The 16,239-nt window shown below is 35.2% G+C and overlaps 1 protein-coding gene across 1 annotated transcript in view; it reads right to left on the bottom strand.

Moving 5' to 3' along the window:
- Positions 1-2,013: 2,013 nt before the first annotated feature.
- DNAI4 (dynein axonemal intermediate chain 4) overlaps positions 2,014-16,239 on the bottom strand; it is an 88,011-nt gene continuing 73,785 nt past the window's right edge. The window contains 3 exon segments of the mRNA XM_047082701.1: positions 2,014-2,245; positions 12,902-13,058; positions 15,747-15,973. Coding sequence (XP_046938657.1) covers positions 2,195-2,245; positions 12,902-13,058; positions 15,747-15,973 — 435 coding nt within the window. The 3' untranslated portion in view covers positions 2,014-2,194.

Raw genomic sequence — 16,239 nt, 5'->3', positions numbered from 1 at the left:
TGCGTTTGGGATAATCAGAATGAGAACTACCTACTTTGTGCCAGGCATCGTGTTAAGTGCTTTACGTTGGAGGTAAACTCCACCAGTCAGTGGAACACAATCTCAAAAGCAGCAGCAATGTTCACCTAAAGAAAGTGATCGTAGATTTGTTTTTACTTTTTGTCGTGAGGGAGGAAATGATTTTACATTGTTAGAGAACAAAGAAAATGATGACCTATGTTTAGCTGATTTGCGAAGCTGATTGTATGTTCCATTTGATTGTGTGTTCTATGTTTTCCACTGTTAAAAATACTTTACCCTTGGTGATGTTAAGATAATTTTGCAGGATACTAAGGAAATCACACTTAAAATATTAGATCATGTTTTAATATGGGGTATGCATGAAGCCAACATTTCTCCCATTAACTTGATCACTCATTCACTCAGCAAATATTTGTTGCAATAACTCCTCTGTGAAGGTAGTGTTCAAGGTGTTCAAGATACAGGGGTGAACAAAGCACACAGTCCCTACCATCAAAGAGCTCACAGTCTGGGGGCGGTGGGGGTGGGGGTGGGCAGACACCAAGCAAATAATCACACCAATATTTAGCACAGCAGGTCTGAAACTCAATTCAGAAACTCAGTGACCAAGAAATGTATATTCTGAAATTCAGTTTCTAGCTCTAAGTCATCATTCCACCCAGCTGGCAGAAACAAACAACACACACATAAAGTTATTATCAGTCTCTGTCAATTGGGTTGCTAATCTAAAAGTATGGGAGAGTCTATAAGCTCAGGAATGAGAAGGGTAGAATGAAATAGGTTCAGTGCTTCGGATTGGCTCCCTAGGGTCTAAGGATAATAAAGTAGTTTTCTTTTAGGCTTGATGAGCAACAAAGGTAGAATATGCGAAAATGTTTGAAAGGTCAAAAATATATAACACAAAGAAACATATTTTTTCAGTTGAATCAAGTTTTTATTTTGGTACAGAGTGTTATGGGAAGTCCAACTTTTCAGAAGGACAAAGAGAAGAACCACAATGGTTTACATCAGCAGGAAACTTATTATTGTTATTACCTGACCTAAGCTCTCACTCCACCCAATAATTACCTTGCTTTTATGTAAAGGATGGCTCCAAAGAAATAGAAGGTGCAAAGAAGTGGATACTTAAAAAAGGCAGTTTCTACGGTTGCACAGACTCCATTCTTAGTTTTATACACATTTTTTTTTTTCAGAGATTTTAGTGAGTTTCAGATGCCTCTCCTCTCCACTTAGAATGCTTTATAAAACAGGCCATACTGTCCTGTGGCCTCGGTTAACAAAATGCAGGACTTGTTCTAGCAAACAGCACGGAATAGGCTGTTAGCAATCTGTTTGGAGGAGTTGTTACTTCCCACTCTCCTATTTCTACAAGCTAGCTCTAGAACCCTTCATAAGATAACATTCTGATGCCAACTATAGATCAAGGACTCTCTATTTTCTCTCTGGGCCCACTTAAGTCTGGGCTTAAAACCCAGAGCCAATTTGGGGCATGCAGAGGAGGGTGCCCTGATGTGTCCCAGAGTAACTCTTCTCACTGAATTGGGAGTGTGATGCCTGCTGGCTAAACGATGCAATTTTGACATTTGCTGTCATGTTGTTTGCTTGTCAGATAGTCGAACAAAGTTCAATAGCTTCCGCTCGCAAATCGAAGAGGATAAAATTCTGATTTAAAGTTGGGTGTGAAAACACAAAAAATATAACGTAAATGAAGTTGGGTGTGAAAATCCAGTATTCTCCTAACACTAACACATGCATAATTCATAAACTTTAGAAAACAGATCTTGGAAAGCAGACCTGAAATTCTATGAAACTTCATCTTGTAAAGATTTTGGTTTAAGTAATTCTAATAATTTCAAAGTTTTGCTTCCAATGGAATAATTTTCTAACCTATTTGGAGATTTTGTAAGTACACATATGTGGTTATATGTACTTGGAATATGACTAAAAACATTAAGAAAATCCCAAAAAAAAACTCTTACAAGTAAGCCTAGATCACATATCTCTGAAATAAAAGTTTATTAAGTTTATGTTAAGTTGAAATGTAAGTTATACATCAAATATCATTTTCTAACATCAAAATCCCAGCTTACTGCATACAAATTGGACTATTGGATATTAAACACTGTTTCTTTTTCTTTAAACAGCAACAAGAGAAGGTATTAGTAATGATGAATTATCCTGGTTGTTTTGACTTGGATCCAATCAAAATATCTATTACATCTCCCTGAAAAGAAAAAGCCAAACAATTACAATGCAATAAAATATAAATTAAGAGGTAAAGGAGTCTTTAAAATGCTATTTGAAATTTATAAGTTAGCGATACATATAAAGAGCATCCAATAAGATCGTAAAAAGGAAACAAACCAAGTTAAGTTTAAATAGTAACGGTTACTTCCTAGTATAAACCTACTTTTTCCAATGGAGGACTCTTTTAAAGAAGTTTGATAAACAATAAGGATTTAGTTAAGCGACAATTTTGGCAGCTCCTGTGTAGCCTTAATATGTAAACCTCAGTTTTCTCATCTGTAAAATAGCTTGTGATCTTAATGATATCTTAAACTCTTTCCTGACCTATAGTGCTTGATTTAGAGACAGCTGAAGACCTGAATTCCAATGTGGATTTTGTATTTAATTTAATAATAACAATCTTACACTAAAGGGGTAAAATAATAATCTGTAAGAGGATGAAACCAAAGATGGTAGGTTTTTTTTTTTAATTTTTTTTTTAACGTTTATTTATTTTTGAGACGGAGAGAGACAGAGCATGAACGGGGGAGGGTTAGAGAGAGGGAGACACAGAATCTGAAACACGCTCCAGGCTCTGAGCTGTCAGCACAGAGCCCGACGTGGGGCTCGAACTCACGGACCGCGAGATCATGACCTGAGCCGAAGTCGGCCGTCCAACCGACTGAGCCACCCAGGCGCCCCGGTAGGTGAGTTTTTAAGAAAGATACTGTGAATTAAATTCTACACATAAAACTAATATTACACTCTATGTTAACCACCTGGAATTTAAATAAAAACTTGAAACAATAGGGGCGCTGGGTGGCTCAGTTGGTTAAGCATCTGACCCTTGATGTTGACTCAGGTCATGATCTCATAGTTCCTGAGTTCGAGGCCCACACTGGGCTCTGAGCTGATGGCATGGAGCCTGCTTGGGATTCTGTCTCTCCCTGTCTCTCTGCCCCTTACCTGCTTCTCTCAAAATAAGTAAATTAACTTAAGAAAAATAAAGTCGTGTAATTCCTTCAGCTTAGGTGAAAATAATATTTAAAAACAACTTGAAACAACAAATAATAGAATAGAATAGAATAGAATACAAAGATATTGTGAAAAGTTGGGGGTTGGAAGCAGAAGACCAGAATTTTCTCACCTTTCACAGTAAAGGGATCTTAAAAAAGTCACTAATATCTGGGAATCTTAGTTTCCTTGAATGGATAATAGAAATATCAACAACCACTTCTAAAAATTATTTCAAGAGTTGAATGAACTAATGTATATAAAAGAGTTTTACAAAACTCTAAATAGTTATAAACACCTTAGATCATATTACATAAGTCAGTCCTGTCTTTTAGCCTATACTAAGGATGACATTCCCCATTCTTCAGGTCCTGACACAAAATCAGTTGCCAAGCTGCTTCTCAAATCCGTCTCTTTCTACTTCAGTCTTTCACTTGGGCTAACACAGCAGATCACTACTCTAATTTATTCACTGTTAAATTCTTAGCACCCAAAACAGACCCAGTCACATAGTCCATACTCAGTAGATGTTTGTTGAATGAATGAAGAGTCTATATGTAAATACCCAAAGTACAGAAAAAGAGATGGCAAACATTTATATACTGAAACATAAGAATAGAAATAGTATCCAGGAGTGATTCTCCATAGGCTGCCTCCAGAAAAAAAAAAAAAAAGTCACTTTGTGCAATGTCCCACTGGAATTAGCTTCTGCCAAGTACTTAAACTATAATTCTGTTCGACACAAGACTGAGGCCCCCAGCAACCAACCACATCACACCAGGAGTGGAGGTGGTCCTTCAACAAACAATAATGCTAAGGTGGTGGTAAGTCCCGTTGGCAGCTGGCTACATCACAAAGTTACCATTGCAAAGCTTGGACCCTATACCCCTGTTTACACCAGGCATCAGGCTGATATTACCCTAAACCACATACCCTGGTTGGTAGGACAGGGCAGGAGCCAATGTCCTACTGTGTCATATCACAATAATATTCTGGTCCTTGGACACATCAGGGGGCTGCCAGAGTTTCAGAAATTATTTAACTTAATGCACAGCCCTAGGATCAAAGTTCTTCTCTTGCTGTGTAAGGCCACAGTGGGTGCTGAACAATGTGGAGGTGAGCGGGAGTCATGGTTCTATACGTATACCATGGTCCTTGGAATATCTCCATGGGTTTTCTCCAATGGGCCCTGCTCCAGCACACTTGGTGCAAGTGTTATCTGGTACTTTGCCTTTGTAAAACACGTATCCCTGTTGAAGTCCCCTGGGTACCTATCCCTAATTCTTCTATTCCTGCATCCTTCACTTCTCAGAGGCAGTCTTTATTATAAATTTGGTGTACACCTTTCCTATAGAATGCAAACATAAGCCTTCCAAAATTTTAATTCACTCTTGGTTAAAATTAATGGAGAAATTATAGGACATAATGTTACTTGATAAGATATCTTAATAGGAAATAATGGTTTGACATTAATTACTTTGAGACTTCAAATTACTATGTCATTATAATTCTCTGAAAAGTTCAGGAAGAGGTGTATCAGGTAAGCTTGAGTTTGTCTGTAAGTAACATAAAATCTGATTAATAGGTTTTTCTTGAATCTCCTAGAAGAATAACACTGAAGTTTTAAAATATCATGACCAAAAGCATGAAAGACATATTTGTATTAGAAAACTGTATTTATTTGTTAATGTATAGAATATATTTCTTACAAGAAAATTTTGCTCACCAGCACTGAAATCATTAACACACACACACACACACACACACACACACACACACACACAAATGTTTGTCAAAAATGTTCAGACTCTCAACTTAGCCTTCTGCTTGCAGAGCATACTGCTCAAAATAAAAGATGTCTCTAATGTGTGTGTATGTGTGTGTGTGTGTGTGTGTATACACCACATCTTCTTTATCCATTCATCAGTCAATGGACATTTGGGCTGTTTCTATAATTGGGCTATTGTAGATAATGCTGCTATAAACATTGGGGTGCATGTATCCCTTCAAATTTTTGTTTTCTTTGGGTAAATACCTAGTAGTGCAATTGTTGGATCGTAGGGTTCATTTCTGAGTGAACCTCCATACTGTTTTCCAGAGTGGCTGCACAAGTTTGCATAAAAAAGAAGAAAATCTTGCCATTTGTAACAATATGGATAGAGCTAGACAGGATTATGCTAAGTGAAATAAGTCAGTCAGAGAAAAACAAATACCATATGATTTCACTCATATGTGGAATTTAAGAAACAAAACAAGCACAGAGGAAAATAAGAGAGAGGCAAACCAAGAAACAGACTCTTAATTATGAAGAACAAACTGATGGTTACCAGAGGGGAGATGAGTGGGGATGGGTTAAATAGGCGATGGGGATTAAGGAGCGAACTTGTGATGAGCACCAGGTGTTGTAGGGATGTGCTGAATCACTAAATTCTACACCTGAAACTAATATTACAGTGTATTTAACTAACTGGAATTTAAATTTAAAAACCTGAAAAGGAAAAAGATGTCTCTCATCAATTCAAATCAAACACCAAAATGAAATCTTTTTCTTCTATATTCCAATCTATATTCCATACTTTTACTAACTATAAATACATCCACTAAGAACACAGCTTTTATACTTGTGTTTAAATAATCTTACATAAATCATAACATACTGTACTTATCTTTCTCCAGTTTACTTTTATCACTCAACACATTTTTAAAGATTTATTCAAAATTTGTCATATTGAGACTTTTAAATACATATTATTTAAACTTCTGTATTACAGTGACTCATGTGAATGTGCCATATTTTATTTATCTAGTGTTTCACTGATGATCATTTAGGTTGTCTTCAATTTATCACTATAGAAACAAGGCTGTTATGAACATGTCTTTCAGACCACTACTAACAAATTAAACAAAACCCTGGGAGATATATAGAATCCAAACATAACATTTAAACATCTATAAAGACTGTAATCTTACCAGATAGGAAAAGTATAGTAACTTAGAGTTAATGACACAGTAAATAAATAACTTGAAATCAATAAAGTGATGCAGCAGCACATTCAGGGTTGCAGACTTCCATGAGAAGATAGAGGACATGGGTAATAGGTAAGTAGACTTCAGGAGACATGGGCTCTGAGACCATTCCATATGGAGGGCATGGACAAATCAACTCTAAAGCAGGGCTCAGCCTGGCACCAAAGTAGTTAGAAACATCTCCTTAAATGTCCATAGTCAATATGCATGTCAGCCAGTTGAGAAAATCATCTCCAAAACTACTTGGGATGCTTTATTTCTTTCTTTATTGGAAAACCTATTTTTACCCTGAGAAGAAGAATAATTGTGTATAGAAATAATGCAGCAAATCAAACTGATAATTTTAATATTTTTGTATTAAGGAACTTGTATATATTTGGTATTTTAAATATTCATTCTATGTAAGAGTATTCGCTATTATTAGATTGTCTAGCAAATAAATTTGTGATTCTAATTTAAATGTGTAATTGGGTAATTGATTTAGACTTGTAATCATAGATTGAAATACTATTCATTTATAAAAAGCATTGGAACATTTAGGAAAATTTAAGATTCATCATATTCAACATTTAAAATTTATTAAATTAATAAGAATTCCTTAAGTATCAGATTTGTTTGTCCATAAGATGACTGGAGTACTTAAAACACTATATTAAATTTATAAAGTAAATTTAGAGGATTTAAAGAAATTTGTTACAAAAGCTTATTGAAAGTGTGTATTAAAATTTGCTAGACTTGAAACCAATTTGACAATAAATTTCATATTAAAAAATCTGCTAGACTTATAAACAGAATAATAAAATGTATTATCTAAATGTAAGAACTTCAGGAAAACTTCAGGTAAACTAAGATTTTTAAAAAACTTTATAGCACATTTGAATGTGAACATTTTAAGCAAAAGTTGACTGAATAATCATCTCCACGTACAAAAGAAACATTAAAGACAAAGGAAAAAAGGAAGAAAGAACTCACATTGATACCTTATACATGTGTCCAAATAAACATGTGCAAGACATTCTCTATGGTATCACTGCCTTGTATGGTATTTGAATTCTAAGTTTTACTGAATCTCTCTCCAAAGAGGCTATGCTAGGGGCACCTGGGTGGCTCAGTCAGTTAAGTGTCCAACTTTGGTTCAGGTCATGATCTCGCAGTTCCTGAGTTTGAGCCCTGCATCGGGCTTTGTGCTGACAGCTCAGAGCCTGGAGCCTGCTTCAGATTCTGTGTCTTCCTCTCTCTCTGTGTCTCCCACCTCTCGCACTCTGTGTCTCTCTCTCAAAAAAAAAATTAATAAAACATTAAAAAAAGAGGCTATGCTAATTCATATTCCCATGACCCTTGCATAAGAGCTCCTATTTCCCTACAACTTTGCTAATATTTAATCCTGGCTAATATTTTCATTTTTGTAAATCCAATCAATTTGAACTGATATCTTGTATAATTTCAATTGTATATTTCTCCATTTCTAGAGAGAATTAATATTCCAGTTTTTCTCCTATTATTTAGTATTTTATACATTTGCCCATTCAAAACATTGAATTGCTCTTATTGTTTAATAGGGGTTATTTATACATACTGGACATTATGTCTTTTATAATCTTAGAAATTTTTTCTTCTAATCTGTTTCTTTTAACTTAGCATATGGAATTCTGAACAAAAAGTGTTAATTTTGACATAATAGTCATAGAAAAAATATTTGAGGTTTATTGAGAACTTACTATGTCCCAGTACTAGTTCTAACCACTTTGTACCTATTAACTATTTTAATGTTTCTAACAACCTTTGATTCTGGTACCAAAATTATACCCAGATAAGGAAACAGGAAAAACATGAAAAAAATTAGGAGATTTTTTTTGGTCTTTTTAAAATCTGTCTTTGTCTTTAGATCATTAAGACATCATCCTACATTTTCTTCTAGTGGTTTGTTTTATTTTTCAATCTTTAATTCATTTGGAATTCACCATTGTACAAAATGTGAGATAGGGAATGGCTTTCTATTTTCTAGAAAATAAGGATCAAATTCCGGATCATGGCAAATGACCCAACAGGCCCTTTTGCCACTTTTCTCTCAAGCAATCTCTTTACCAGTCAAAAAAGTCTACTCACCATTTCCTCAAAATGTCATGGACCTTTCTAATTCTGTATCTTTGCTCAGGCCTTTCCCTCACTCTGAAATAACAGCTCTACTCGCTTATCTGCAAGGAAAATTTCCATTTTTTTAAAGTTTATTTATTTATTTTGAGAGAGAGACCACGAGCAGGGGAGGGCCAGACACAGAAGGAAAGAGAGAATCTCAAGCAGGTTCCATGCTGTCAACACAGATCCTGATGCAGGGCTGGATCTCACGAGATCATCACCTGAACCGAAACCATGAGTCGGTCAGTTAACCAACTGAGCTATCCAGGTGCCCCTGCAAAGAAAATTTCTAATCCTTCAAAACACAGTTAAAATTTAATCTCCTGTGTGAAAGTCTTCCCCAAAGTATTCACCTATGTTTTCCTTTCTTTCTTCCCATTCTCCTTTCAAAAGTCAATTTTCCTACTCTGTGCTTTTATAGGAGTTTCTTTGTTATTTTGGTCTTTATGACTTGATTATATTTGTGTGCATATATTGTTCCTTTCTTAGAAACCATGTGTCTTTTGTGTCTAAGTGTGTTTGTTCATTTTTCAATATTTGCTTAGTACCTATCATGTGCTAGCCCTGTGCTAACACTTAAATATACAAGTTTCCAAGTAGCTCAAACTAGTAAGAAAGACATGTATACAAAATATTATAGTTTATATTGATGAATTATTGTCATCTTTAACAGGTACTATAGACATATGTGATAAAAAGAATCAACATGCTAATGCTCATGTTTCTTTGCTACCACCAACCCAATACACACCAACAAAGATTTTTAAATAATGCAACTCCTTCTCCCCACTGCCCCAATTTAGAATTTGTGGATGAGTTCTTAGAGCTTTTGTGGGATGGAACTGATGGAATTACAGGGATAGAAAGCAATGGATTTAGGCCTTGATGCTACATTTAGGATTTGAGGGATAAGTAAAGAAGAAAAAGATTACTATTAACTATATATTTTGATCCATTTTAATGTTTTTGAAAGACTTGAATAAAGAATAGAATTCTCTAGTTCCTTCTGGCTGTTGAGCTGTGTATCATAAACAAGTGTGGGCATAAACATCTCAGTACCCTAAAAGGTATTATATACTCAGTGAATATGAGAGAAATTAAAAATATTAAAATGTTTACATCATGAAAAAATAAGCCATTAATGTTGCACTTCTCAGAATAGACTAAAATTATGATGTAAGGAAACATGCATTTTAGAAAAAGAAACTTTATGTTTTTACGAACAGACGAGACAAAATTCACTATTTACATGTGGCTTATGTCCTACCTGTGGGAGAAGGCAATTAACAAAATAAATCAATAAAGAATATGGTATATTCAAAGATAAATATTACGAAAAATAAGTCATGGAAAAGTACGAGATAAGAAGTGTAGGTGAGAGTAGAGATTCAATTTTAAATAAGGTATCCAGGAAGATTTCACGCAGATAGTGACTGATATTTGAGCAAAAACTTGAAGTACCGAGAAGATCAAACTCTGGATGTTAGATAGGAGAAATGACAAGTACAAAGTCCTAAGCAAGCATCTATCTGTCTGTCTGTCTAATCTATCTATCTATCTAACATTTACAGTCTATATAGTTGGGATAAAACTCCACTTGCTACAGTATGTGACCCAAATATAATCAACACTGCTGACCTTCCTGGCCACATTTCATCTAGTTGCATATTTAGATTATTTTCTTTTTCTTTCTTTTTCTTTTGTTATCCCATTACAAATTATGTTATAATTAATTTATTTGATTGCCTTTATGATATTTCTATAGAATAGAATTCCAGAAGCATGACAGTCTTGGTTCAGATTGCCAAATTGCTTCCAAAGAAGTTATACCAAATTCTATTCCAACATTTTTCTGTATAAGAGAAAAACTGTCTTATCAAATGTTTGCTAGTACTGAGTACACCTATTAAATATAAAAAAAAAAAACTGTTAATTTCGTATATGAGAATGTGATCACATTTTTTTTTTCTTCAACGTTTATTTATTTTTGGGACAGAGAGAGACAGAGCATGAACGGGGGAGGAGCAGAGAGAGAGGGAGACACAGAATCGGAAACAGGCTCCAGGCTCTGAGCCATCAGCCCAGAGCCTGACGCGGGGCTCGAACTCCCGGACCGCGAGATCGTGACCTGGCTTAAGTCGGACGCTTAACCGACTGTGCCACCCAGGCGCCCCGAATGTGATCACATTTTAAGGTAATACATTTTTATATCTTCATTTATCAATGAGGTTTAATTTTAAAATATATTTACTAGTCGTTTTTTTTTTTTTGTGAATGAACTGTTCCTGACCATTACCCAGTCTTCTATTGTAGTCTTAGTGTTTTTGCCTTATTTTTTTGATTTTTATTTATTTTTTTAATGTTTATTTATTTTTGAGAGACAGAAACAGAGAAGGCATGAGTGGGGAAGGGGCAGAGAGAGAGAGAGGGGGAGACACAGAATCTGAAGCAGGCTCCAGGCTCTGAGCTGTCAGTGCAGAGCCTGATGCAGGGCTTGAACCCACGAATTGTGAGATCATGACCTGAGCTGAAGTCGGATGCTCAACCAATTGAGCCACCCAGGTGCCCCTTTATTTTTATTTTTTTAACATTTATTTACTTTTGAGAGACAGAGAGACACAGAGGCATGAGCAAGGGAGGGGCAGAGAGAGGGAGACACAGAATCCCAAGCAGGCTCCAGGTTTGGAGCTGTCAGCACAGAACCTGACGCAGGGCTTGAACTCACAGTCTGCAAGTCATGACCTGAGCTGAAGTCAAACGCTTAACTGACTGAGCCACCCAGGTGCCCGAAGTGTTTTTTCCTTATTGATTCATGCATATTTTAATATTTTAACTTGTTTATCATATTCATGGTAATATATACCAGATTACTCCATAAAATAATATTTAAACATTAAAAATAAAAAATTGAAAAGCTACCTTAAAAATAATAGGTAGTGATAATAATAATGTAATGATACTGATTGCTTGTCAAAGTTTTACAACAAAGTTTTCATATTTTTTTTTCTTTTTTCTTTAATTTTTTTCCGTTTTTTAAAAATTTAAATCCAAGCTAGTTAACATATAGTGTAATAATGATTTCAGGAGTAGAATTTAGTGATTCATCACTTACATATAACACCTACTGCTCATCCCAACAAGTTCCCTCCTTAATGCCCATAACCCATTTAGCCCACCCCCATCTAGCAACCCTCAGTTTGTTCTCTGTATTTAAAAGTCTCTATTGTTTGCTTCCCTCTCTTTTATTTTTCCTTCCTTTTCCCTATGTTTATCTGTTTTGTTTCTTAAATTCTACATATGAGTGAAATCATTATTTGTCTTTTCTCTGACTTCTTTTACTTAGCATAATACACTCTAATTCTATCCACATTGTTGCAAATGGCAAGATTTCGTTCTTTTTCATCTCTAATATTCCAGTGTGTGTGTGTGTGTGTGTGTGTGTGTGTGTGTGTGTGTGCATACCATATCTTTTTTATTCATTCATCAGTCGATGCACATTTGGATTCTTTCCATACTTTGGTTATTATTGATAGTGCTGCTATAAACATTGGGGTGCATGTGTCCCTTCAAATCAATATTTTGGTATCCTCTGGATAAATACCTAGTAGTTCAATTGCTGGGTCGTAGGGTAGTTTTATTTTGAATTTTTTGAGGAACCAACATACTGTTTTCCAGAGTGCACCAGTTTGCATTCCCACCAGCAGTGCAAATGTTTTCCCTTTTCTCCACATCCTCATCAACATCTGTTTTTTCCTGAGTTGTTAATTTTAGCCATTCTGACAGGTGTGAGGTGGTATCTCATTGTGGTTTTGATTTATATTTCCCTGATGATGAGTGATGTTGAGGATCTTTTCATGTGTCTGTTAGCCATCTGGATGTCTTCTTTGGAGAAGTGTCTGTTCATGTCTTCTGCCCATTTCTTCAGTGGATTATTTGTTTTGTGGGTGTTGAGTTTGATAAGTTCTGTATAGATTTTGGATACTAACCCTTTAACCAATATGTCATATGCAAATATCTTCTCCCTTTCCATCAGTTGCCTTTTAGTTTTGAATATCAGAGTAAGGGAATAGGATAACATTACAGAAACAAAAACAAATGCCTATTTTGCGAACATTGGATAATATCTAAAATATTATAATTTCTTGTAAAAGTCTTTGAATATTTGCAGTAAACTTCTTCAGCTATATTCAACAATTATTAAATCCCAACAGTATATTAAGCACAATTTTAAGTTATTCCATATAACATTTATAATTATTATGCTACAACATTATTGTGTTCATATTACAGAGAAAAAACATGAGGCTCAAAGAAAATAAGCCTAGTAGATACCATGCTAGTAGGTAACAACTCCTGGGATTTATGTTCTTTCCATTGCACCACACTTAAGATATCTAAGAAACGTAAATTCCTTGTATGACACAAAATTATAACTAAAATTATTAAATGACATATAATTTTGATTTTTGAGTCTTACCCGGCCAGAATCCAAAGCAGCAGGCATATTTCTCAGTTCATACACACCAACATGTCCATCACTGTCACCCACCAGAAGGCAATCTGTTTGTTTGGCAAAGAGGACAGTTGTGAACTTGATTCCGGGGTTAGCAACATGCACAATCAGAGGATCCAAACTGTAATAAAATATTTTATTTGTAAATGTATTTGTTGTTAACATATTCTTATATACAGATTAAGAAAAGTCTGAGATTTTTTTTGTGATTTCATGTGACAAAAATAAAACAAAAATAAACTTTTTAAGTAAATTTCCAAAGTCAAAATAACTGTTTCTCTACTCCTTATTCAGTCAAAACTTTCACTTCTTTAGTGAACAAATTTCGACTAAATAAATTCAAGCAAGTCACAATTAAGATGTGAACTCATGGGGCACCTGAATGGCTCAGTCAGTTGAGCATCCGACTCTTGCTTTTGGCTCAGGTCATGGTCTCATGGTTGTGGGATCAAGCCCTGTGTCAGGCTGCATGCTGAGTGTGGAGCCTACTTAAGATTGTCTCTCTCTCCTCTCTCCATCTCTCCCCTGTTCATGCTCTCTCTCTCTCTCCAAAATAAATAAATAAGCTTAAAAAAAAAAGATGCGAACTCATAAATTTAAACTCCTGTGCTGGTTAACTTTATGTATTTACTTGGCTAGTCTATGGTACTCAGTTGTTTATAAGGTCAAACACCAGTCTACACTTTGCTGTGAAGGTATTTTGTTTAGTTGTGATAAACATGCAGATGAGTAGAATCTGAATAAAGCACATTATGCTCCATAATGTAGGCAGACCTTATCCAATGTGTTGAAGACCTTAAGAGAAAAGACTGAGTTCCCCAAAGTAGAATAAAATCCTGCTTCCAGACTGCCTTCAGACTCAAGATTGCAAGATGGACTGACGGAATTGCAAGATGGAATTTCCTGATGGAAATTCTAGCCCGCCAGCCTATAGTTCAGACTTGGCACTTGCCAGGCCCCACAATCATGTGAGCCAATTGCTTAAAGTAAATCTCTTTCTCTCTTTTTATTGCTACTGTTTCTCTGGAGAACCCTGAGTAATACAACTTCTTAAGTAATAAATGTCTTTTAATAGAAGGATATTTTGACCCAAATGAACCTCTGGAATATAAAAGAATATTTTGAACAAGAACTTTTTAAATTCCCCGTCATCCAAAGCAATCCACTGATACCCTTAAAAAACAACAGAACCAGGGGCACCTGGGTGGCTCAGTGGGTTAAGTGTCCAAGTTTGGCTCAGGTCATGGTTTTGCTGTTCGTGGGTTTGAGACCTGCACTGACAACTCAGAGCCTGCTTCAGATTCTGTCTCTCTCTCTCTCTGTCCTTTCCCCACTTGTGCTCTGTCTCTCTCTCTCAAAAATAAATAAATAAACTAAAACAAAAAACAAAAAAACCAAAGGCAGCAACTTGCATACTTCTTAAGAAATGTCCTTGGGGTGCCTGGGTGGCTCAGTCAGTTGAGTGTCCGACTTCAGCTCAGGTTATGATCTCACCGTCTGTGAGTTCAAGCCCCGCATCGGGCTCTGTGCTGACAGCTCAGAACCTGGAGCCTGCTTCAGATTCTGTGTCTCCCTCTCTCTCTCTCTGCCCCTCCCCCAATCATGTGTGTGTGCGTGCGTGCTCTCTCTCTCTCTCAAAAACTAAATAAACACACACACAAAAAAGAAATGTCCTGAGATCTACAGTTTTACCAAAAAAAAAAAAAAAAAATTAAAATCAGAGGTGGGATGAGTGATCGTTTTACCAAAAAATTAAAATCAGGGGTGGGATGAGTTAAGTAGTCATTTTATACATTAGTCATCTCATACTCAAAAATAAATTGCTTTGTGATATAATCTTTGGTTTCGGATTCAAACTATTTTATAGTATAAGCCATGACAAAATTTTAGAGTTACTATATGATTAAGTTCTAGGATAAAAAAATTGTCATTAAGAATAAACCCGTTGAGGGGAACCTGGGTGGCTCAGTTGGTTAAGTATCTGACAGGTCATGACTGCAAGGTTTGTGAGGTCAAGCCCCACATCAGGCTCTGCACTGATGGCGTGGAGCATGCTTGGATTCTCGTTCTCCCTTTCTCCACTCCTCTTCTGCTTACACACACTCCCTCTCTCAAAATAAATAAGCTTTTTTTTTAAAAAAGAATAAACCAACTGAATTTTATATCACTTATTTTAAGCAAAAATATATTGCCCTGATGCTTCTGCTAATAACTAACATAAAAATCTACAGTATTTTCCAACTGAGGAAATAGAATCATTAAACACTTTATTCCTGCATTGTATGAATTTCCATTTTAAAAAGAAAACATGGGTCTAGATGACCCTCTAGTAACTTTGGCGTCACACCTTAAATTAAAATTTTTAATTAAATGAATGGTTATTTGAATATATTTTAAAACAAGGTAAGAGAATAAGTATTATAAAAAATAATTATTTTGTTCCCTTTCTTTGTCTTATTGCAAACAATCTTTAGTTAAACACAGTTAGTTGCCTCTCTGCATTCTTCTAAAACAAGGCAATGAAAAAGAATTCAAGGCAGCTATGATATCGTATATCTTCCTGTAAAAGTTTGATATGAGTAAGGTAACCTATTTTCATTTAAATATTTTTAAAACTATATACCGCATAATTAAAATGAATATAGCATCCTAGCCTATATCTTTTATTCATAAAGGACTCTCACAGTGTAAATTATTACTTGTTTTAAAGTAACCACAATTCTCTCTAACCAATACCAAAACTATCAGGTATCATTTTGTTTGAACTGCTTCTATGAAAAATATCACCAGGAAAAACATTAACACTTACGTGCTGATGTGAAGGTGCCAAATCTCTACTCTGCTCTCGTTCGCGGCTGCAAATATATAGGCTGATTTTGGAGACCAGGCAACATCATAAACAACATAAGTAGTTGGATAAAAACTCAAAAATGGCTTGGGATTCTCCTGTTGCCATATAATAACACCCCAATCTGCAGAACAGCTTAAGAACACATCATGACAAAATGGATTCCATGCTATTTTATACACTGGACCCTAGAATTAGAAAAACAAATTAAAATATATAGGTAAATAAATAATAGTTAACATCTCATACTTTAAACTTGACCAACAAATTAAAAATGCTAAGATTTCTAGAAGATTTAGGTACCATGCATTGTTGTGTGTTATTTTAGCTCAGAGTAAGGTCATAAATTGAATCTTCCCTAAATAATGCCATACAGAAACATAAAAATATAGTTGTTACAATACTAACTAAATATTAATACATATTATACTTATTTACTTTAAAAAGTGTAAGG

Source organism: Lynx rufus, unplaced genomic scaffold (genome assembly GCF_022079265.1).
Source record: "Lynx rufus isolate CCGP_SWC_20201006 ecotype Redwood Valley unplaced genomic scaffold, mLynRuf1.p SCAF_2, whole genome shotgun sequence".
Classification (NCBI taxonomy): Eukaryota; Metazoa; Chordata; class Mammalia; order Carnivora; family Felidae; genus Lynx; species Lynx rufus.
The sequence above is the reverse complement of the archived record's forward strand: the minus strand, read 5'-3'. Positions and strand labels throughout refer to the sequence as shown.